Source organism: Engystomops pustulosus, chromosome 2 (assembly GCF_040894005.1).
Source record: "Engystomops pustulosus chromosome 2, aEngPut4.maternal, whole genome shotgun sequence".
Lineage (NCBI taxonomy): Eukaryota > Metazoa > Chordata > Amphibia > Anura > Leptodactylidae > Engystomops > Engystomops pustulosus.
The window spans coordinates 22,121,230-22,146,590 of NC_092412.1; the positions used below are offsets into that span (position 1 = coordinate 22,121,230).

Sequence of the window (25,361 nt, forward strand, 5' to 3'; positions counted from 1 at the left end):
TTTTCCCTCCATACAAACAAATAAATGCATTGTTGTTATTAGGGCATTTTCTTTCGCTTGAAACGCGTCGAAATGACCCTGAGATTGAAGTGAGCGGATTGTGAGGATAATTATAGGGGAAGCAAATGACAAACATTACCTGCGCGCATCCTTCATTTACTGATATTTTCCAATAATGGCCCCGGCCTCCCCCTGCATCCTGCAATTACCCCATCAGGGGAATGGATGAATGACAAGCACTCGGTATAATTATGGGGAGCGCAGCGCTGCCGCCATTACCGCCACCACCTACCGCCATCGTTATCCTTGCCGTCGCTGCAGGCTGTCTCCATGGACGTGTCGCACCCGGAGCCTCGCCATCCCAGCTGACACACGCAGTTCCAGCCGTTCATGTCCAGCGTACAGCGGCCATTGCCGTTACACAAGCCGGGGCATCCCTCTGCAAAAACAGAAGCGGACATAGGGGGGCGCTAGTTATAGAGGAGGGTTCTAAATCACAGCACGATACATTGTAGCATCTTATAGGTACATGGAAAGCGGAAGCTTCTATCTACAAGGAACACATTGAGTCACTCCCAACCCTCCCCCAAATTTCAGGGCCTGTCCCGCTGCTCCAGGTTGAGGGGGTTTGGTTTTATTTTATTTGGCCCAAAGTTTTTTCTCCCTCTTTCCCTGATGAAGAAGTTGGGAGGTAAACAGCAAAGGCCACACGGAGGGCTCCCCGGAATGAGTGTCCTCCCTATAGATCATACAACATCTCACCCATCCTTATATGTATCCAGCTGCACACATGAAGTGCACCGATAATACCGCCATACAGTGCTAATACAGAACCACCAAACAATGCTCCAATAATAATGCCATACAATGCCCCAATGCTACAGACACTCTCTGCTCAAATAATACAGCCATCTGGTACCCGAATACCATCTGCACACTCTGCAGAAACAATACAATCATTCAGTGCTCAAATAATACCGCCATACAATACCCAAATAATACCATCATACAGTCTCAAATAATACCGCCATACAGTAATGGAACAGCATAATCATTTACTGCTCAAATAATACAGCCATACAGTGCTCACATAATACAGCCATACAGTGCTCAAATAATAGCTTCATACAATCTCAAATAATACTGTCATGCAGTCCTGGAACACCGTAATCATGTACCGCTCAAATAATACAGCCCTACAGTGCTCACATGATAGAGACATACAGTGCTAAAATAATACCGTCATACACTGCTAAAATACTACCGCCATAAAGTGCTCAAATTATACCATCATACAGTGCCAAATAATACTGTCATACAGTCCTGGAACCCCATAATCATGTACTGCTCAAATAATACAGCCATATAGTACTCAGATAATACAATCATATAGTTCTCATACAGCCATACAATATCATCATGTTCTGCTCAAATAATACAACCATACAGATCTCAAATTATACAGCTATACAATGCTCACATAATAAGATCATACAATGCTCCAATAATACCATCATACATACTCAAATAATACTGCCATAACATGCTCATATAATGCCATCATACAATCCTGGGACACCATCATTATGTACTGCTCAAATAATACCGCCATACAATGCTATGCAGTAACACCAGCTCCACACATAATGTAACCTGATGACAGTAGTAAATAATACCACCATACCACTAATAGTAAGATTTGCGGTGGTCACATGCCAGTCCTCAGGTGCTATCCAGCAATTACACTATAGGAAACTGTCAGCATGTTTGAAGTTGCAGTGTTAGGTATTGCCCCTGTATGGTTGTGTAATCAGACTTGTGTGTATGTTGTTAGCAGCAGCAGGACTGTGAAATATGGATTTATATTCCAGGATTGCACAGTAGCTTCTCACACTGCTGTGCTCTCTACATTGAAAAGCTCCACACCCCCTTTTATCTACTCTGAGAACCATATATAAGTATTCAGCCAGAAATATGCTATATATCTCACAAAGGGCAGAGGGGAGGAGCTGCGAGGAAGATGCAGCAAGATTGTGGCACATCAGTGTGAGGAGTAACACCCCCCCCCCCTTCCCCAGTGCATTGGAGAAGATACAATCCTGGAATATAAATCCATATATCACATTCCTGCTGTTACACATCTCTCTTCATGGACAATATCTAGCACTGGCTGCAAAGAGCACAGAGCACAGCAGTGTGAGGGCACACCCCCTGTGCATTGGAGAAGCTACAATGCTAAAATATGAATCCATATATCACATTCCTGCTGCTACTAACAACATCCACGTCTCTCCAGGGACAATATCTAGCACGGGCTGAAGACGGCACAGAACACAGCAGTGTCAGGACACATCCACAGGGCATTGGAGAAGCTACAATACTGGAAGCTAAATTGATATTTCACAGCCCTGCTGCTACTAACAACGTATACAAAGACATGATTACACATCTTCGCCAGGGACAATAACTATTACTGGCTGCAGCTTTAGCGTTTTCCCTAAAAACCCCTTTCACTCATATTACCTTTCACAGCTGAAGTTTTGCTACATTTGTATCCAGTCCTCCACACCTAAACACCAGGCTGACACATGTAATCTGCACTGATACAATGTAGCAAACTTCAATTAGGCGCAATAGATTGGCGCTGTTATTTTTATTTAACAGAGAATTGCCTTAGTTGCTACATTGTAACAACACCTCAGCTATGAGAAGTATAATGTCTCTATTAGGTATTTTAACCTCCGAAAGTAAAGGAGAAAATTTGCAGTCACTGACAGCAAACACAGATGCTGAAATGGGGTCTATAGTGAACGTAAGGGGCAGCCATGGAGCAGGATGTATCCGTGTAGCAGAGCTGAGTGTGTCATGCAGCACAGTGCATTATCTGGATACAGTAGCGGTCAAATGGACCCATCCATTATGTTTTGGGGACCATTAGTCCCAGATGAAATTTTGGACAACTTGGAGGAGATTCATCGAATATCTGGATGTGACTTTCAGCGGGACGTGAAATCGCTGCCAGAGCTGTAACTTTTAATGAATTACGGACCCCGTCAAGTGAAAAATCTTGGAAAACATTCAGAATAACAAAATATTCATAGCTGACTAGTTCATTCCGGCAGCCACTCAATTAACTTATTGAAAGCGGGAGATAAAAAGTCAATAATTGGAGAAGACAAATGAATGTGTAAAAAAAAATAAAAAATCGCTGATTTCCAGACACGGTCGCCGTTTGCGGGACACCAAAAAGTGCGATGAATTTTTCCTAACCTAATTTATATTTAGAAAATCCAGATAAAATGTTTGGGTTTTTTTTGCCCGGATGACTGAATTTTTTTTTTTACTATCGGACATTACTCTTCAGTGCTGGTTGTTGTTTTTATTATTATTTCAACAAAACAGCGCCACATCTTTTTCAAAGGCCAATTGTGGTACTGCAGTTCACTTTATCCCAAAGCATTCTATCTAGTAGAGATGTTAGTATGACTCTCATGTTTTTCTCCCACTGCTGTAATACAGGAGGAGCGTTCTAGTTTAAGTACACTGCTAAGCATGGGCGGGACCTATTTGTGATATGTAAGCTCATTGGTCAAAAACAGGCACACAATATCTCAGACTTTACTACAATATACCCTTCTCCACAATTAGAGGAGATTTATGACATTGTGATGTTTTCTAGCACTACTTTAATAGAGGAGGTTAGCTCTAGTGCAAGTTCACTGCTAATCATGGGCGGGTCTATCTCAGATATGTAAGCTCATTGGTCAAAATTGGAGACAAGCTCTCTCAGACCTTAATGGTTTCAGCCAGCTTTTTATACCTTATAGCAAAGATGATTATCATGGACATTATTTTTAATATTTTTTTTAGTACGGATGTAACTGAGAAACCTTGGTCAAGTGTAAGTTCATTGCTAAGCATGGGTAGAGCTCTTTCTGATTGATCTAAAAATATATGTAAAATAGATGTCTTAAGCTTTGTTAGCCTCCGTTCCCCTACATATTTCAATCCATTGTAGTATGAACCCTTTTTTTTTTCTAACAATTATGTAATAGTAGGGGAGTGGTCTACTTCACGTTCATTGCTAATCATGGGTGGGACTTCCTTGGATATGTAAGCTTATTAATCAAATTCAGGGGCAATCTCTCTCAGACCTTGTTAGCTCCCACATCTTTACCCCAGGTTTTTTATCCTTTGTGGTAGAGATGGGTAGTATGAACTTTGTTGTTTTCCAGCACTGATGTAAGAGGGTAGGAGTGGTCAGGTACAAGTTTATTGCTAAGCATGGGCGGGACTCTAACAAGTTGTAAGCTAATTAATCAAAACTTGGGGCAATAACCCTTTTAGCCCTCACAGCTAATATAAACCTTGTTGTACACAGGTGTAAGGAGTATAGGAGTGGCCAAGTGCATGTTTAATACTAAGCATGGGCGGGACTCTCTAACAAGTTGTAAGCTAATTATTTAAAACCAAGGGCAATAACTCTCAAACCCTGTTAGACCTCAGAGCTAATATAAACCTTGTTGTACACAGGTGTGAGGAGTATACGAGTGGTCAAGTGCATGTTTAATACTAAGCATGGGTGGGTCTATCTCTGACATGGATGCTTAATTCTCAAAAATATGGCACGATGTCTCCCATCTTTTCATCCTCCACTAACCCCCTCAGCTCTCTATCCGTTGTGGTAGGAGTAGTAGTATGACCCTTACTAATTAGGGTGGAGTCTTCTAGCTTTCCTATTAAGCGTGGGCAGGCCTTTCATAATAATGCTCTAACTCATTCAGCCAATCACCAAGGTTTCCTGTCAGATACATTATGAAGGTCCTTGAACACACGTCAGATTGTTATGCTAAATCCAAGGGCAACTCTACTCACAGGAGGTTAAAAAAAAATACAAAAATAATTTTAATAAAAAACATAATGTGTGAATATTAGACAAAAATGTGAAGCCAGTGAAAAAGCCAAAAAAAGGTATAAAAAAGTCAATGTTTGTATGTTCCTTACAGATAAAGAAGGCAGCCATTTTGTATAAAATATGTACGAGGCACGTCTGTACCTCAAACCTCCAAGATGGCCGCCCTTAAAGGTGACAGAAACACAAGACAGCTCAGATGGAAGAACACATAGCAGGTGCAACAATACCGTGGTAACACAAGACAATAGGAAAACGGATACAATACCTTTCACTACCTTATCCAGATAGTGGGCTTGGGGAATAAAAGACAGGACATTTAAGGTAGGGTTGAATAAGTGCTGGGTGCTAGCCGGCTGTGCAGGGGCTACAAAGCACAAAGGACAGAAGAGAAGCTGTGTTATAGAGCCGCCGTCTGCCTGGCCACACACAAACATGCACAGAGTCTGTAAACCTTTACATGGAAGCAAATCACAAGCTGCTGTACGATTTCAGCTCTGGAGGAAAACTTCTTTCCTTAAAGGAATGAATCAGGATGAAGGATTGTAAATCAAGCACACTGCTACGCTGGTGTGTGTCCCCTCTGGCAGGATCCACTCTTTTCTTAGCTTCTTGTGCCCTAGTTTTTGCAAAAAAAGGGGCTTTTAAAATTATGCAAATGAGTCTGAGGGGCTCCAAGCTACAGCCCCTCAGGCTCATTTGCATAGTTTTAGAAAACAAGGGCATGGGAAGCTTAAGGAAGAGCAGATCCTACCAGAGGGGGCACACACCAGTATGTCAGCGTGCTGGGTTTACAATCCTTCATCCTGGTGGTAGATGTCGTTTAAGAATTTTTTTTTTTTTCTTAAAAGGCCCTGGGAGTTGGGAGAATTTCATCTGAAGTCATCCACATCAGAAGACAGTCTGATCCTTTGCTGTTTCTTATGGATTCCTTCAAGGAGAAGTCCTTGACCAATAGCAGAGGGACAATTAGTAATGCCTGGCAGTAACCACTATTCACCTTTAAGAAGCCAAAAGTATAATGTACAAGGAACTGGAGGGTCAAATGTAAGAAATAGGTAATTTGGGGGTCAATGATGTCCGGACTGAGGGGTCTACAGAGTTGAGTGAGGTTTTTGGACTTCTCTATAGACTCTGCCTGGTTAATTGTAGCACTCACCCCTATTCCCCATGCCAATAAGGTGGGCATCACCTAAATATAACTATAGGTGCCCTCAGATTTGACTTCTGCAAATAGAGGGGCCTCAACTTTTCTGGACCCAAATAATGCCATCGGTCAAGTGCCCTGCATATGAAGAGGTGCAAGTTTGCTCCTCACCAGCAGTAGGCGCTCCATCACCATATGGTAGTGCCCCAACCCATAAAATTGCTTACATTGGGGAACTGTCTAGTCCCCAAATAGGCCTCGTCTCCTTACTAGTTACCCTCTTGTATTCTTTAAGGAAATGATAATTCCAAGCCACAAGACTTCATATTCGGGGTAATACCCTGTGCATGTTTGTGCCCCTCTATCCCTGGATTTGTAACATCGGAGGCAACACAAACACATGGACAGACTTTTAGGTGTGTAAATCTCTAAATAGATCAATATATCAATAGATATATGCATCTCATACTCCATTCACATCCAAAGCTGCAGCCAAAATTCTACCGAATGCACTGCTTTTTGCTTCCTGGGACATATAATGCAACATATGTCCAGTTGCAGGTTGTCAGAGGATGCTGGGAATAGTAGTTCCACAACAACCACTTCTATAGATGATGCAAAGTTAAGAGTACTAGAGATTACCCCACTGCGAGGTTACGTGGAAGCATCAGAGCCCTAGAAAATATGTTCTATACAGACTTATCCAGTAGGGGGAAACAGAGAGCCGCAACTGGAGATCTTAAAGGGAACCTGTCACCAGGTATTATCCACTAAATTATCAGCCCCCTCTGCTAGGGGAGGAAATGTCCTTTCTAGAATTCCCTCTTTCATGTGACAACTAACCTGATTGGCTATAAAAAAAATTCTCCAAAATCAGGCAAATATGACTCTTCTCATCCCATTTTCACATAAGACGAGTTAAGTTTAGTGGTTGAAAAGGTAGAGTCACTTCAGAAGCTCCTATCTTCTGTTGTGTAGCACTTAGAGACATGCTCCTGGTGTCATATTAAAGATAAGAATCTCAACTTTCAGATTAGGCATACGGTTCTGAGCGCTATATAACTTTATATATGCAGTTGGTTAAAAAATAGGTGGGAACTGAACTTTATCTGCAGCTTGTAATTCCAACTCCATCTTTAGCTGCCTGTATCTCTATATATGTATCTCAAAAGCCTGAGATGAACTTAAAGAGGAAATTCTTACATTTAATATGACACTATTGGTGCTATAGAAAGAAAATAGTTGCTTCTCAAGTGACACTCCCCCTGCAACCACTAAACTTGACTCATCTCATGTTAAAACTGGATGAGAAGAGTCATATTTGCCTCTGGAGGTAAATTGGTGAAATTTAGGTAGGGGATGAAATGTCCTTTGTACAATTCCCTCTTTTATGTTAAAGGACAACTACCACCAGGATGAATGGCTGTATGCAAATGAGCCGGAGGGGTTCCTATTCCATAGGTGTTAATGGAGCCTGGAGCCCCTGAGGCTCATTTACATACAGTCTTTCATGCTGGTGGTTGATGTCCTTTAACATAAAAGAGGGAATACTACTCCCCTACCTGAGGGGGCTGGTGGTATAAAGGAATGAAAACTGGTGACAGGTTCCCTTTAAGGAGTATCCTCATAATGTTGAATGCTGCTTTGGATGTGACTGGAGTAGAAACGTATACAATTTACAGAATATTATCATGTTCCAAGGTGAATCTACACCCGGAGATGTTGGGTCCCCGCTTGTACAATCCCATATTTTATGGATGCTTCGTGGTCCTATAAAGGTATTACAAATGCGTTAAGCGGAGCAGCAATGGGACATTAGGACATTTTTTTTTTGGAGTATTTTTCGGCTATAAAGCAGACGAGGCAATGACACGAATGCACATAGAACAAGGAGGGGAGGCCATGCAGGTAGACACATTACACAAGGACAAGGAGAAAGCTTTACTGCAACTTTTCATCTCATTCCCAGTCAATGTCCTTTCATCTGTGCCGATATTACTGACTTTTATTACTTTTCGCTCTCGTCATCGCTCTGCCCTCTTCTCTGTGACGGTTATGACTTTGCCAAATTGTTTTTACATTCAATAAATTTATCCAGCCAATTCCATAGGTCATAAAATTTACAAGGTCAGAGGATAGGCACCCATCAGAAATACAATCAATGCCGAATGGGATTAGACTCTCTCTGTGACGGGTAGGAACGGGTTAATGGACTAATGTGGAGACTAGAAATTCAGGGATGAAACGGAAAAATCTTATGGAATCTGGAACAGTATGGATGAAGTATGTAGGAAGGTACTGCTTAAAGGGAACCCATCAATAGGTTCAACAGCTTTAGGTATCTTCCCTGGAGTGATGTGTAATCAGACCTTTGGGTATGTTGTTAGTAGCAGCAGGACTGTGAAATATGGATTTATATTCCTGGATTGTAGCTTTTATTGATGAACAATGCTGTGCTCTGTGCATTCTGCATTAAGCTCCTCCTCCTAATTCTTGCTGTAATAGTAAACCAATTGAATGCTACAGCTTTTACACAGATCAAAGTGCTGAATGCAGAGAGCTAAGAGCACAGCAGCGTTAGGACACGTCACCATTGCACTGTGAGGAGCTACAATCCTGAGATATCAAACAATATTTCACAATCCTGCTGCCACTACCAACACACACACACAGAGGTGTGATTACACATCTCTTAAGGGTCAATATCTAACGCTGCCTGCACAGAGCACAGCAGTGTGAGGACACATCACCAGGGCACATGGAGCTACAGTCCTGCAATATAGGACTACTGCTTTCCTTTCAACCAAAGTTAAGTTCATGGCCAGGCAAGAGGATCTCCACCCTGACTACTTAGGTATGAACTGACCCTAAATTGCACATTGTAAATGCAGATTTAATAAATTTCGAAAATATAATAACTAAATAACTAGATATGTAAACAAATAAATAGAAAAGGATGGTTGGTGTTACACCTGAACCAATACACACAGCGAAGCAGTATGGTAATGTCATGAATAGCTATGACCAATGATGATATGGCAAACTGATGGTCCATGAGTGAGCAGAGCATCAACCCTCCCACATCCTAAAAACAAAAATTATTATATTGTCATTGGCCTCAAGGTAGGCAACCACACTGGGTGCCTATTTTTGAAAGGGGATTTGTAAAATATTGATGACCTATCCCAAGAATAATTATCTAGATTACTGTGGGTTCAACAACGAGAACCCCCGAAGATCAACTAATAGATGGAGAAAGGAACAGAAAGAAGACTGTTCTCTGTTAGTGGCTGAACTGTGTCATGTCAGTTTAGATCCCATTCAAATGGATAGATGCTGATATGTAGCAACCTGGTCTTGCCTCTACACAGGGAATGGAGCCGTCTTCTTCCTGTTCCTGAAAACAGTTGATCTGTGCTCAACCAATCTGATGTAAAAGTTTCTATTTTATGGATGTTATCTATATTTTTAGTGTGGGAAAAACCCCTTTGAATGAGAGTGCCTTTTAAAATATATGAGACTTATACAGTGTCTTGGTTGTGGTTTTGAGATATGGGGGCACTAATGAATGGAAAACAAGACTTCAGAATATTTTCCATAATCTTCTTTCAAAGATCAGAAAATATTGGGGGCTCGTCCGGGATTCGAGATGCTTTCGAAATGATCATAGTTTTGCGGTGCTCCAAGGCTCAAAATTGAATTAATACTTATTTTTTTGTGAGTCATTGGTCAACATCGGTGATGCATTCGGCACACACTGAAGCACACCCCAGGCACTCTGCTCACCTGGCCACACATATATTACCTAATCCTTGCTATGCCTGATTTTTTTTTCCTTATCACCAAATGAAAGGACATTTTGTTACAATTTGACATGTGGTAATGATGATTTCAGAACTAAAAATCTAAGACGAAGCTGCACATGCCGCACGGACAACCCCTCCATTATGATAAGCATGCCTTTTTTTTCACTTAAAACTTTAGTTTTTCATGGTTTTTTTTTTTGTAGTTTCCATTTGTCCTACCAATGGTGCAGTGCTCTCCATTCCAGCCAGGGCTGCATTCACACTTCCCATCTCGACAGGTTCCATGCTCGTTGCAGCGCGGGTGGCATGCCCTCTGGTCGCAAGCTGTGCCCATCCAGCCCTCGTCGCAGCGACAGCTTCCTCCAATGCACATACCGTGACCACCGCAATCTGACGCACAGATTTCTGCAGAAACAAATACAAATGAAACAATTAAATGTAAAAAGTTTAAAGAAAACAGTGAGTAATTTTAAGCTGAAACACTCTGTGCTGCTGAAAGTCTCTTCTCTTTCTTCCATCTGGTCTATCCTTACTAACACAACCCCAAAAATGTCCAAAAGCTCTGTGTTCCTGTGGGGCTCCATCAATTAACTCAGTTTCTGACCTCAGTTTTTTCACATCACCTTAAAGCTGTTGAGCTGCTTTACTTTAGTCACAGAGAAAATGCTAGAAACAATCGATGGGGAAGAGGTACATTACAAAAAGCCGCCACTTCCGAAAACAAAATTTGTTTTCTTGTGCCGGAGGCTGAAAACGACTTGAGAAGACAGAAATGAGATGACAGACGACACTTCACGGGAAACTTCAAGAGCCCGAGAATGTACAGGGGGAGGAGGCTGGAGCGAATACCAGGATTACAGAGGACCAGACAAAACCTAAACGACTCAGTATACCCAAGATGAGCGAGGATGTTATAGGTTGAACTCTCACTGCTCCACCAAAGAAACAGCCAATACAAATGAATACAAAAAGAGTCCCTCTACCACTGGAGGACCCCGGATGTATGCGTCTTAACAGGCTGACCATTCATTTCAATTACAGCCTTGTAATACCGCTTATGTCCAAAGGTGGCAGTGTAGGGAAACTGAGCACATACAGAATGATTGGTGCTGATCACTAAAGTTTAGGACAAGCAAATCATTCAAAAGCAACTCACTATTGAGAGACTTAAAGGGGTTTGCCCAAGACAGAAAATTCTCAAATTTTAATCCCTTAGTGATGTTTACACAAGAAAGATAATGTTTAACCCCTTACTTTACAATTTTACTCAGTTTTATTGCCAGTGTAAAACTCCAGAGTGTGGGTGGGGACTCACTAACCAGACACTTCATGATTCCTCTAGTGCTGTGAGGAGCTGTGTGCTGACAGTGAATTAGAGAATGTGTTATTTTGTTATCCTGAGTGTATTTAAGAATCTTGTCTTCTTGGAGATACCCATTTCATTCAAAATGTCGGGGGCGTCTTGCTTAAGGGTGGACAAAATAATTAACTTTTTGTTGTATATAGGTAGTCAATCATAAAATAATTAGCCTCTGTGTCATATACTTTTTGGATTTCTAGGGACCCGAATTGTCCATGTATTGCATGGAAACACTTGGCCGACTGCAGTTACCGAATCTGACCACTAGACATAGTCGTAACAAGGGGAACCTCCATTTTTGACATTGCTGGCTGCATCCACAGAGACAAGACAGAAGGTCCCAGTGTTTGTTTCCTGCCTCAATAATATGTCCATGATACCTTACCGGTATGTCCTTTTCCAATCAATTGGTCTAGTATTTAGTCCATTCCCTTGAAGGGCACCGGGTCTGCCTCTATGGTATGTATGAAGGAGATATAGCCCAATCTCCTATAACCCCCAGTGCATTGGGGGTGGGGCAGTGACTGCTAGTGCACCCGTGCTCCTCGTTCTACACTTTAGTTCCTTGAAGGATATAATCATTGTGTAAGAGGTTGGTGATGGGGAGCAGCATAGAAATAAGAAAACAGGTGTGTCGGTAGTCGTGGCCACACCCTTAGTGCAACGGGAAACTAATTTGCATAAAAATGTAAATAAAGTTCCCTTTTGATGGGCAAATCCCTGGGGATAAGTAAAAACAAATGCCCTACACAATGATGTGTTTTCTTATCGGGTGTCAAGTCCAATAGGTCTAACAGGGACTGTCAAAAATAATATCATTTTGGTGGTTTTGGAATTTTTTAAAATCCATTTTAAGTGCATTTTTTTTTTGAACGGATGAGGACACCCGTTCAAGTTCGGGTTTGGTCTCTCAAACTACCATGATTGGCCCTTATGTCCTTTTTTTTTAAACTCTTTAAATCTTTTCAAAGTTTTTTGTTGATAATTGTGTTTTTATTTATGTATTTTTGTATTTTTTACTTTTTAAAGAATTAACCCGAACAATCACCCCACAGATAACCCACAATTGGTGCTGTCAGCATTTAAAGAGACAACATCCGTGATCGGTTCTTGCCCCAATTGTGGGTGTTAAGAGTCCAGCTCAGAGTTGAGCCTGAATGCCACCCAAATCTCTGGGTGAAGTCTGGGTTCGGGGGCCCCTAATCTGGATTTGGGCCTGCTCATCACTACTTATTTGTCTCTTTGACATATTATGTAATCCCTCCAGTCTCCGTGACTGGTTGGGGGGGGGACAGGGACATCAATAAACATTGCGGCCGGATACCTCTCCATTGTCGAAGGGGGTGGTGGGGGTGGGGGGAGAATTCCTACGGCCCGCTAATCCTTCCTGACAATGAGAATCTCATAAGCAGATTACAAAGAGACCGGAGAGGAGAGAGAAAGTGAGGACGGACGTAGCCGCTGAAGGTCTCCCATGATTGATTCTCCTATTTGTTGTCTCATTCTGTCCCCGTAAAGCTTTTTGTGCCAGGAAAAATCCATTGGGGCCCCCAGTACGTGTGGGGGAGGGGCAGGTAGTATCTCTCCCGCAGAACGTTACAGAAGTCATATTTAATTAAAAACTGGTTAAGTGTGAAAACAATGCAGGAATAAATGACTGATAACACAGCCGGGTGCTACACAGCCTGCGTCGCCACTCGTTAACCTGCCATCCCGGGCCGAATTTCATTAACCCTCCCCCCCCCCTCCATTAGACACTCGAGACTATTTTTCATTGTGTGAAAGCTTTTTCTTTTCAAATTACACAATGGTACAAGTAAATGTCACAGGAAAAGTAAAAATCAAAAAGTTTAATAAAATCATAACAAATATAAAAAAGTTTATTTAAAAAAAAATAATTAGAAAAGGGTAAGTAAAAACATCAACTTGTAGATAAATTTGTTATGATTTTAAAACCAAAGGGGGGGGGGGGGTCCAGTAATATGACATGAGAGAATAAAAAATGATCTGGGACTCCCGGGGGCCCTGGACAATGGGTGCATTGTTGGGTTGCAGGATAATCCATCCGGTGCAAAAGATTATCTCCGACTTCAATGAAAACTTTTCTCTTGGACGGAGATAGGACATGACAAGTCCGGAGGAAGCTACAATGACTGTAGAAGTATTACATTGTTTAATTAGGTTTTTAAGCAAAAATGACAACATTTTTGGGCATACCGGTTTCCAGGCTACATCACATATGCTATATGGGAATAATTATTGGGGGTATTGACTATCATTCTGACTATTCAGAGATGTCAAGTCGGACCTCTCGGGGTCTTGTAGCTGGGGTCCATGTTGGCTCATTCAATGACCCTACAACCGACCATCTGAGAGGAAGAGACTGTGTATGGGGATTCTCGGCCATTATCCAGGGGTGGTCATAATAAATACAAGCTACAGTGGCCACTGGTCCCATTAAATATCAGCCACAGCGACCACATTAAATAGCGGCCTCAATGGTCACATAGAATGCTAGCCACAGTGGTCACATAGAATGCTAGCCACAGTGGTCACATAGAATGCTAGCCACAGTGGTCACATAGAATGCTAGCCACAGTGGCCACAAACTCATAAGAGCCACATCAAATTTTAGCCACAACAGACACATAAAAAATAGCAGCCTAAATGGCCACAAAAGAACAATATAAATAGTGGCCACATTAAGTGGGTCAAATCATATACCAAGCACAAAGGCCAACAAAAAAACAAAACAATACCAGCCAATGTGGCACATAAAATATCAGTCACAATGGCCACATATATGCCAAACCACAGTAACCATGTCTCATTCCAGGCAAGGTGGATACATTATTTATTGGCCAAGGTGTCTACATCATATACCAGCCAAGGTGGCCCACTCATATACCAGCCAAGGTGGCCCACTCATATACCAGCCAAGGTGGCCCACTCATATACCAGCCAAGGTGGCCCACTCATATACCAACCAAGGTGGCCCACTCATATACCAACCAAGGTGGCCCACTCATATACCAGCCAAGGTGGCCCACTCATATACCAGCCAAGGTGGCCCACTCATATACCAGCCAAGGTGGCCCACTCATATACCAGCCAAGGTGTCCACGTCATTTAACAGCCAAGTGGCCATTTCCTTTACCAGCCAAGGTGGCCATGTCCCTTACCAGCAGGGCCGGATTAAAGGAAGGGTCTCATGGGGCTCGAGCCCCGGGGCCCCCACCACTTTGTGTTGGAACGCCGGTGGCGAGTGATGACGTCACGCTGTTGGCGTCCGATCAGTACATGCTGCCGCCAAAACAGTGCATCGGCGATCTCCCCCAGCGATGGCAACTGTGTTTGCAGTGGTCGGTGGCTGCCCTAAGAACGAGGAAGAGCCTGTAGCATTGTGGGATCACTGGAAGGGAAGGTGAGGTAAGTATGAAGTGTATTATTTTGTGGCCATTTTCTACAGGGGACTGGCGGCTAAATTCTACAGGGGGCTGGCGGCTGTATTCTACAGGGGGCTGGCGGCTGTATTCTACAGGGGGCTGGCGGCTGCATTCTACAGGGGGCTGGCGGCTGCATTCTACAGGGGGCTGGCGGCTGCATTCTACAGGGGGCTGGCGGCTGCATTCTACAGGGGGCTGGCGGCTGCATTCTACAGGGGGCTGGCGGCTGCATTCTACAGGGGGCTGGCGGCTGCATTCTACAGGGGGCTGGCGGCTGCATTCTACAGGGGGCTGGCGGCTGCATTCTACAGGGGGCTGGCGGCTGTATTCTACAGGGGGCTGGCGGCTGTATTCTACAGGGGGCTGGCGGCTGTATTCTACAGGGGGCTGGCGGCTGTATTCTACAGGGGGCTGGCGGCTGTATTCTACAGGGGGCTGGCGGCTGCATTCTACAGGGGGCTGGCGGCTGCATTCTACAGGGGGCTGGCGGCTGCATTCTACAGGGGGCTGGCGGCTGCATTCTACAGGGGGCTGGCGGCTGCATTCTACAGGGGGCTGGCGGCTGCATTCTACAGGGGGCTGGCGGCTGCATTCTACAGGGGGCTGGCGGCTGCATTCTACAGGGGGCTGGCGGCTGCATTCTACAGGGGGCTGGCGGCTGCATTCTACAGGGGGCTGGCGGCTGCATTCTACAGGGGGCTGGCGGCTGTATTCTACAGGGGGCTGGCGGCTGTATTCTACAGGGGGCTGGCGGCTGTATTCTACAGGGGGCTGGCGGCTGTATTCTACAGGGGGCTGGCGGCTGTATTCTACAGGGGGCTGGCGGCTGTATTCTACAGGGGGCTGGCGGCTGTATTCTACAGGGGGCTGGCGGCTGTATTCTACAGGGGGCTGGCGGCTGTATTCTACAGGGGGCTGGCGGCTGTATTCTACAGGGGGCTGGCCGGCTATATTCTACAGGGGGCTGGCCGGCTATATACTACAGGCGGCTGGCAGGCTATATACTACAAGGGGCTGGCAGGCTATATACTACAGGGGCCTGGCCGGCTATATAGTACAGGCGGCTGGCAGGCTATATACTACAAGGGGCTGGCAGGCTATATACTACAGGGGGCTGGCAGGCTATATAGTACAGGGGGCTGGCAGGCTACATACTTCCAAAAACATTCTTGGAAGGGCCCCCACCAATTTACGCCCAGAGGCCTCCACCACCCTTAATCTGGCCCTGCTTACAAGCCAAGGTGGTGTGATAACAAGATGTCTACGTCATATATCAGCAAAGGTGGTCACATCAAAAAACCTTATTACTACATGATCTTCCACAGTGCCCATATTTAGAATTTTGGAATAAAAAAAACGTGGTTCTTAAAAAATATATATTATTTTAGATGGGAGCTTTTAGCAATGGCTTGGATTAATAGCGCCCCATCCATGCATAAATTAAAAAGATAACAAAAAGCTGTTGCTTTTTCCAGGGTTCCATTGACATTTAAAGATAATTTGGCAAGTTTGTTCAAAATTGCGTCAACTTCGAAGAAAACTGCAAATTGCTACAAGACTGAAGTCAACTCGAGACCTTATATCAAGAAGTAAAGGGTTTACTTGCAGCGGTGATTCAATTCTGCCTTATTAGCGCTGACCTGATTACTTTACACAGAGAGGTAATGAAATAACACACAGCAACTTCTAAAGAGAAAAACTTCATTTACCAAATACACTTACCTCAACCCTCTCTACCCATAATGCACCACACCGCAAATTGTATCATTGTAACTATGACAATACAACACAAGATTCATAAGCCAAAAGGGATTATTGTATATAACAGCGGCTCATGGCAGCAACTCCACACATCAGAATAGATATATAATATACATTATATAGCAGTTATATTCTTGTACATAGGGGGCAGTATTATAGCAGTTATATTCTTGTACATAGGGGCAGTATTATAGTAGTTATATTCTTGTACATAGGGAGCAGTATTATAGTAGTTATATTCTTGTACATAGGGGGCAGTATTATAGTAGTTATATTCTTGTACATAGGGGGCAGTATTATAGTAGTTATATTCCTGTACATAGGGGGCAGTATTATAGTAGTTATATTCTTGTACATAGGGGACAGTATTATAGTAGTTATATTCTTGTACATAGGGGCAGTATTATAGTAGTTATATTCTTGTATATAGGGGGCAATATTATAGTAGTTATATTCTTGTACACAGGGGTCAGTATTATAGTAGTTATACTCATGTACATAGGGGGCAGTATTATAGTAGTTATATTCTTGTACATAGGGGGCAGTATTATAGTAGTTATATTCTTGTACATAGGGGGCAGTATTATAGTAGTTATATTCTTGTACATAGGGAGCAGTATTATAGTAGTTATATTCTTGTACATAGGGGCAGTATTATAGTAGTTATATTCTTGTACATAGGGGGCAGTATTATAGTAGTTATATTCTTGTACATAGGGGGCAGTATTATAGTAGTTATATTCTTGTACATAGGGAGCAGTATTATAGTAGTTATATTCTTGTACATAGGGGCAGTATTATAGTAGTTATATTCTTGTACATAGGGGGGAGTATTATAGTAGTTATATTCTTGTACATAGGGGGCAGTATTATAGTAGTTATATTCTTGTACATAGGGGCAGTATTATAGTAGTTCTATTCTTGTACATAGGGGGCAGTATTATAGTAGTTATATTGTTGTACATAGAGGGCAGTATTATAGTAGTTATATTCTTGTACACAGGGGGCAGTATTATAGTAGTTATATTCTTGTACATAGGGGGCAGTATTATAGTAGTTATATTCTTGTACATAGGGGGCAGTATTATAGTAGTTATATTCTTGTACATAGAGGGCAGTATTATAGTAGTTATATTCTTGTACATAGGGGCAGTATTATAGTAGTTATATTCTTGTACATAGGGGGCAGTATTATAGTAGTTATACTCATGTACATAGGGGGCAGTATTATAGTAGTTATATTCTTGTACATAGGGGGCAGTATTATAGTAGTTATATTCTTGTACATAGGGGGCAGTATTATAGTAGTTATATTCTTGTACATAGAGGGCAGTATTATAGTAGTTCTATTCTTGTACACAGGGAGCAGTATTATAGTAGTTATATTCTTGTACATAGGGGGCAGTATTATAGTAGTTATATTCTTGTACATAGGGGCAGTATTATAGTAGTTATATTCTTGTACATAGGGGGGAGTATTATAGTAGTTATATTCTTGTACATAGGGGGCAGTATTATAGTAGTTATATTCTTGTACATAGGGGCAGTATTATAGTAGTTCTATTCTTGTACATAGGGGGCAGTATTATAGTAGTTATATTGTTGTACATAGAGGGCAGTATTATAGTAGTTATATTCTTGTACACAGGGGGCAGTATTATAGTAGTTATATTCTTGTACATAGGCGGCAGTATTATAGCAGTTATATTCCTGTACATAGGGAGTAGTATTATAGTAGTTATATTCTTGTACATAGGGGGCAGTATTATAGTAGTTATATTCTTGTACATAGGGGCAGTATTATAGCAGTTATATTCCTGTACATAGGGGGCAGTATTATAGTAGTTATATTCTTGTACATAGGGGCAGTATTATAGTAGTTCTATTCTTGTACATAGGGGGCAGTATTATAGTAGTTATATTCTTGTACATAGGGGGCAGTATTATAGTAGTTATATTCTTGTACACAGGGGGCAGTATTATAGTAGTTATATTCTTGTACATAGGGGCAGTATTATAGTAGTTATATTATTCCATCCCAGCACTGTTAGGGCTGTAATGTGGATTAAATCCATAAGTGACATGTAAGTTCTTAGGCCGATCTATTTCTAAGCTCATGACAAATATTCAATATTTCATTCATTATCTGCACTCCTTGGTGAAGTGACAATATACTTCCTGCCCCTCTGTGTTTCAGTCTCTCATACATGTATCTAATAAACTGCCTTGTCCTTCTGTCTTCCTGAATCGATAAGACAATGCTTATTGAACGCTACAAAGAAAAACTTCCACGTGAATAGATGTCCAGGTTTCTACATGTGAAGGAATAGCTCCTGTGAAGGAGACTCGCTGCCGGGGGCTGTGATTGGCTTCTGACCTTCCTCCATATCGAGATCTGAACAAAGCACTTGTCCTTTGGCAGTTACCACAAGGGGCCAATATTGCGAGGAGGAAGCTTGGTCTGTGCAAAAGATTTTCAGCTTTTTTACAAGGATCCGGGAGGAGGCCTCGTTTTTCCCATTAAAGTCACAGATTGCACATTTGACCTCTGACAAGGCTGTGAACACCCCTGCAACTGGAGGAGATTAAGGAAAAAGCTAAAAATAAAAAAGCCCCTTGAGGGGCCCGAGTCTACTTAGAAGACTGCCATGGCAGGTCACTTTACTTTTGGAGCTTGTCATCTTTCTGTTAGACTATGAGTCGGGCTTGCTTTATTACCCAGATGACCAGCAATGAGCTTGACCTACTTTGTAGGCGAGCATGTGGAAGTTTTTGTAAAGAAGGCAATCAAAAAGGTGTTTACTGGTCGTCCGGGTGTATCAATACTAGTCAAAGACTGTGGACGAGGTCACCAAATACAGTGGCCACCAAATACAGAGGTGCCACAAAGTGCACAAGGATCAAATATATGGCAAGGCCACTCTAAAGAAATTGGTTTCACATAAAACCTCATCTGACCTTCTGAACTAGAAGGCCACACAATGGGGCAGATTTACTTACCCGGTCCTGTGGAGGATTCGGGTCTTCCGGCGATTCACTAAGGTAGTGCACCCGATGTCCACCAGGTGTCGCTGCTGCACTGAATTCCATCGGAGTTCACTGAAGTTCACCGTCCTACCCTGGGTGCAGGTAAGCGCGTGTCAAGCGACACATTTTTTAAAAAAAATACGGCGGTTTTTCCGAATCCGTTGGGTTTTCTTATGGCCGCGCCCCCGGATTTCCGTCGCGTGCATGCCGGCGCCGATGTGCCACAATACGATTGCGTGCGCCAAAATCCCAGGGGCAATTCAGGGAAAATCGGCGCAAATTGGAAATATTCGGGTAACGCGAAGGAAAAACGTGATTCGGGCCCTTAGTAAATGACCCCCAATGGCCTCCACTTCCCAAAACTTGGGAGAAAGCCCAAACTTTTTCTTGTATCCACTTGGTTGTTGAGCAGTTTCAACCAAGGAATCATCAGTGAAGAGGGAAGCTAAGATTGGTTGAAGAACCTGATGGCCATCTACACCACTTCTAGATGTCTTAGGAGGTCTACCTAGATTGGCCAGCAGCACATCAAGAGAATAGACGTGTGTCTGCCGAAAAGTGTGAAATGTGCCATCAATCAATGGGATCCCATCAGCAGTCGGGCCACCACTCCTAGGGAAAGTCGTCAACATCATTAACCATTGTTACAAGGGCCTTGGGTTTAAATAATGTTCTCCACGATAGTCCCAAAAATAGCTTTGGCCATAAATTCTAGATCATTAAAATACGAAAAATTTGAAAGGAACAAACTTCCAACAGCAACAAAATCATGGATTTTGTGGTTTGCTTGACCACCTCCGGTATTTCCCTCTCGTTTGTAGAATAGCAGCTGAATTCTTCTGTAGGAGAAGGTGCTGTCGGAGCACAGATGGGACTTCCGCTGTGTAGGCTTTACACAATCCATTTGTCCCGTACCTCATGCCCCGTACGCTGATGTTACCGACCATCTGTTAGGATATTTGAGACGTGAATAAGCCGTCAGCTTACAGACCATTACTGGGAGTGCAGCCGCGGAGAAATAGAACGTAACGTAGAACGTAAAAAGAGGTCTAAGGTTTTCTGGTGTATGGAGAAGAAAGGCGGCCATTGTGGATATCCGGTGCAACTAATCCTACTAATGATACTGTATCAGTGTAGAATTGACCCTGTAGAAGTACACTAGCCCAATACTGACCCATATTTTATGGGAAAAACTTATGGGAAGCTCTAAGTACCTCTAATTAGCAATTCTGGAACAAATATGACGCCACTAGGGGGAGCCCACTGTGAACTATTTTATTATTAAACACGGTCAACAGACTCTGACAGTGAAAAGGGAAATGGGGTTAATGTTCCTGCCCAAGACCACCCAAGGGATCTGTTTACCACCAACTCAACACTAAACCATAAAAAATACTATATAATATATAAAGAGAATTGTAAATCACTAATAATAGATATTACTGCAACTCAAAACTACAATTCAAAATCTCGCCAGACCACCAGGGACATAACATATCATCTCATACCACCCTAACACCACGGGGACCTCTGCCCACATAATACCAAGAAGGATTACCGTATATACTCGAGTATAAGCCGACCCGAGTATAAGCCGAGGCCCCTAATTTTACCACAAAAAATGGGAAAATCTATTGACTCGAGTATAAGCCGGGGGTGGGAAATGCATTGGTCACAGCCTCCCCAGTATATAGCCTGCCAGCCCCTGCCCCAGTGTATATAGCCTGCCAGCCCCTGCCCCAGTGTATATAGCCTGATAGGCCCTGCCCCAGTGTATATAACCCCCCCGTTGTGCAGCACAACAATACCATTGTAGCGGATGGATCACACAGAAGATCTACGGGGGCCACCGGAAAGGTGAGTTTTGATTTATTTTTTTGACTCGAGTATAAGCCGAGTTTGGGTTTTTCAGCACATTTTTTGTGCTGAAAAACTAGGCTTATACTCGAGTATATAAGGTATATATATATTTATATATAGTAATATAGTTATATATAGTAACTATAACCACACTAGACCGCAAGGGATTTTAAATATTATCTATAACCACTCTAGACCATAAAAGACATTATACACTCACCGGCCACTTTATTAGGTACACCTGTCCAACTGCTCATTAACACTTAATTTCTAATCAGCCAATCACATGGCGGCAACTCAGTGCATATAGGCATGTAGACATGGTCAAGACAATCTCCTGCAGTTCTCCCGAGCATCAGTATGGGGAAGAAAGGTGATTTGAGGCCTTTGAACGTGGCATGGTTGTTGGTGCCAGAAGGGCTGGTCTGAGTATTTCAGAAACTGCTGATCTACTGGGATATTCACGCACAACCATCTCTAGGGTTTACAGAGAATGGTCCGAAAAAGAAAAAACATCCAGTGAGCGGCAGTTCTGTGGGCGGAAATGCCTTGTTGATGCCAGAGGAGAATGGTATATGACCACCCAAGATGACCAGGGAACGAATGTACATATTATTTACGACCACCCTAGACCACCAGGGATATGATATAATACATATGACCAGCCTAGAACACTAAGGATATTATATATGAGCACTGTAGACCACCAGGGATATTATGTATTACCTATGACCGTGCTAGGCCACCAGGGATATTATAAGCCTAAAACACAAAGGATATTACCGTAGATATGACCAATAACCACCCTACAAAACTGGGGATATTACATATTAAATCAGACCCACTCTGAAATAGGGATTGATAACATATGATCACCCCAGACCACCAAGTACAATAGATACTGCCTCACTGGACCCTAGATCACCAGGGATATTTCGATATTAACTTTTAACCATCCTAAAATGTTAGGGATATACAATATCTACTAATAGACTATCAAAGAACATCAATATTCACACACTTTTGGAGGCTGGAAACAGATGTCCACACACAGTGGCTTAGTTGTTAACATTACAGCCTTGCAGCGCTGGGGACCTGTGTTCAAGTACCAGGGTCAACCTCTGCAAAGAGTTTTTATGTTCTCTCCGTGTTTGTGTGGGTTTCATCCGGGTCCTCCGGTTTCCTCCCACACTCCAAAACATACTGGTAGGTTGATTAGATTGTGAGCCCCATTGGGGACAGGGACTAATCTGGCAAACTCTGTGCAGCGCTACGTAATCTGTGTGCGCTATATAAATAAAGAATAATTATTATGTCCAAACGCCCCAGAACCCGGAGGGTAAAATTCTCCGTTTTTAATCAATAGAAATTGATTATACTGGAGACTATAAGTGATTCGACCAAGTCTTATACCTCCAACCTGCACATTTCAGGGTCAATACCAATGTCTCATCAGAGACATTTCTGAGACAAGACAGACGTATGACCTTGGCGTCCCTGAGCCTATGTTTATTCATCCCGAATATTAAAGTCCTGGTGACTCTCCTGGAGGACACGACGCCTCCTCTGGTGAGCTTCACACCCTCTAAATGAAAGCTTTACAGCAAGCCGAGGTGTGAATATCACCCCGAGAGGGTGTGGGTTGTGCACCTCGGGCGGCCGTGTCCTTTGGCATCGCATGAATTTAACATGAGATTTTCATTTGCAAACTTCAGAGACCTCAAAGCCCGTGGGGGGTCCTGCGCCTCATCACAAGTGTGGGTTGATCAATGAGATATGACAATGTCTAGAGAGATACATTAGACACGCAGTGGGGGGGGGGGGATGCCAGCACACGCACGCTGCTAGCGGCTGGAGTTTATCCATCACCGCTTATAGAAAAGGCCGTATCATACTTAAAATCTGTTTAGTCGACTGGAAAGATTGTGCTTAGATGGCGGCGCGGTAAACGGAGGCTTCTGGGTCAGCGAGCGAAACAGCTGTCAGGATGCTAATGATTGCAGAAGAAGCCTCTGCGGATGGCACCAAACGCGCCAGGATAAACATTGGGGGGGGGGGGCGAATATGAAGTGTGAACAAACAGGTGTGATAACACTACAAATCCCAGCAGCGGATCTATAGCCTGGACGGGCAGGGGGGTGGGGGGGGTCCTAATACAGACTCAGTAATGAGTCCCACTATAGCATCAAACAAGATACAAAGCCGAAATGACAACTATGTTATGTCATTTCAGGTCTAATAATTCTCTATAGTTTAACTTAATCGGTAAAATTTAGACAGCACTAAGCCACCACTAGAGGGAGCTTACGCATGTAACGCATACTGGTTAACTACAGAGATTACAGCTCCCTCTAGTGGGGGTGGACTCATAGGGAGTCATTTAATTAAGGGCCCGATTCGCGTTTTCCCGACGTGTTTCCCGAATATTTCCGATTTGCGCCGATTTCCCCTGAATTGCCCCGGGATTTTGGCACACGCGATTGGATTGTGGCGCATCGGTGCTGGCACACTACGGAAATCGGGGGGCGCGGACGAACGAAAACCGGACGGATTCGGAAAAACCGCCGCATTTAAAACAAAAAATGTGTCGTGAAGCTTGCACTTACCTTCACTAGGAATAGGCCGGTGAACTTGAGTGCGTTCCGATGCTTTTCAGCGCAGCAGCGCCACCTGGTGGACGTCGGAGGAACTGCCCTAGTAAATCCCGGCCAGACCCGAATCCAGCGCAGAGAACGCGCCGCTGGATTGCGAAGGGACCGGGTAAGTAAATCTGCCCCATAGTTCTCTATCTATACATCTAGCTATACCGGGAGCTCTTAAAGGAGTTTTCCCACAAGGAAAAGTTGGGCCCTATCCACAGTATAGGGCCCAACTTGCTGATCAGTGGCGGTCTCGGTGCTGAGACCCCGATGGATCACGAAAACAAGGGGTCCGATGGGGTCCAGTGTACCTTCGTCGGACCCCTCATCGCTCCGTCAGACTAATGGAGCAGACGGCTATGCATGACCGTTCCGCTCCATTAATTTCTATTGTCCCTGGAGAAATGTGTAATCAAACCTTTGTGTATGTTGTTAGTTGCAGCAGGACTGTGAAATTTGGATTTATTCTCCAGGCTTGTAGCTTTTCCAAATCAACTGCTGTGCTCTGTGTAGTATTTTGACGCCCCCACATTCCGAGGATCAACTGTCCAGAATGAATACTACTAGTATACAACTATAATCCATTTGGAACTCAGAGCAAAGGGTCGAAGTGTGAGGGTATACCCTTCACCTACTTCAATACAGAAATATAAATCCATATTACACAGTCCTGCTGCTACTAACAACATTCACAAAGTTATGATTACATGCCTCTCCAGAGAGAATAGTTAAGGCTAGCTGCAGATAGCACAGTTCCCAGCAGCGTGAGGAAACATAGTGCATTTGATGAAACTTCAATCCAGGAATTTAAATCCATATTTCACAGTCCTGCTGCTACTAACAACTTACACAAAGCTATGATTACACATCTCTTCAGGAACAATACTTGATACAAGTTGCAGAAAGCACAGAGCACAGCAGTGTGAGGATATGTCCACAATGTGCTTGGAAAAGCTACAATCCTGTAATAAAAATCAATTTTTCACAAAACATACACACATTTAGTACAGGATAAATCGTCTACAACCTCTCCAGCCCCATTATACAGTATATAATACCCAACACGTACAACACAATGAGGGTATAACCCAATCTTACCAATGGAGCAGTCATGACCTGTCCAGTTGGGGTCACAGGTGCAGACACCGGTCTCGGCTTGGAAGGTCCCATGTCCCGAACACTGATCCAAACAGGTAGAGCGGGGGTTCTCACAACTTGTCCCGCCCCAGCCGACAGCGCAGTGACAGACACCTTGTACACATACACCTCGCCCAGAACATGTGGGGTCCATACAATCCACTAGAAGAAATGCATAAAATAAAAGTTACATTTATCATTTTCAAAATAATAAAAATAATTAAAAATAAACTTCCATTTCTGTAGGCACTTTACAATTCTAAAAA

The 25,361-nt window shown here is 43.2% G+C and overlaps 1 protein-coding gene across 8 annotated transcripts in view; it reads right to left on the minus strand.

Annotated features, from left to right (window-relative positions):
- Positions 1–25,361, minus strand: part of TENM4 (teneurin transmembrane protein 4) — a 907,493-nt gene that overhangs the window by 61,779 nt on the left and 820,353 nt on the right. For 5 of the 8 annotated variants that reach the window (XM_072133988.1, XM_072133990.1, XM_072133986.1 and 2 more), the window contains 4 exons: positions 25,057–25,257; positions 10,085–10,270; positions 5,181–5,207; positions 293–439 (listed from right to left, as the gene is read on the minus strand). In XM_072133988.1, the coding sequence (XP_071990089.1) occupies positions 293–439; positions 5,181–5,207; positions 10,085–10,270; positions 25,057–25,257 (561 nt within the window). The remainder of the gene's footprint in view (positions 1–292; positions 440–5,180; positions 5,208–10,084; positions 10,271–25,056; positions 25,258–25,361) is intronic. The other 3 variants (XM_072133989.1, XM_072133985.1, XM_072133984.1) reach the window with 1 other exon arrangement.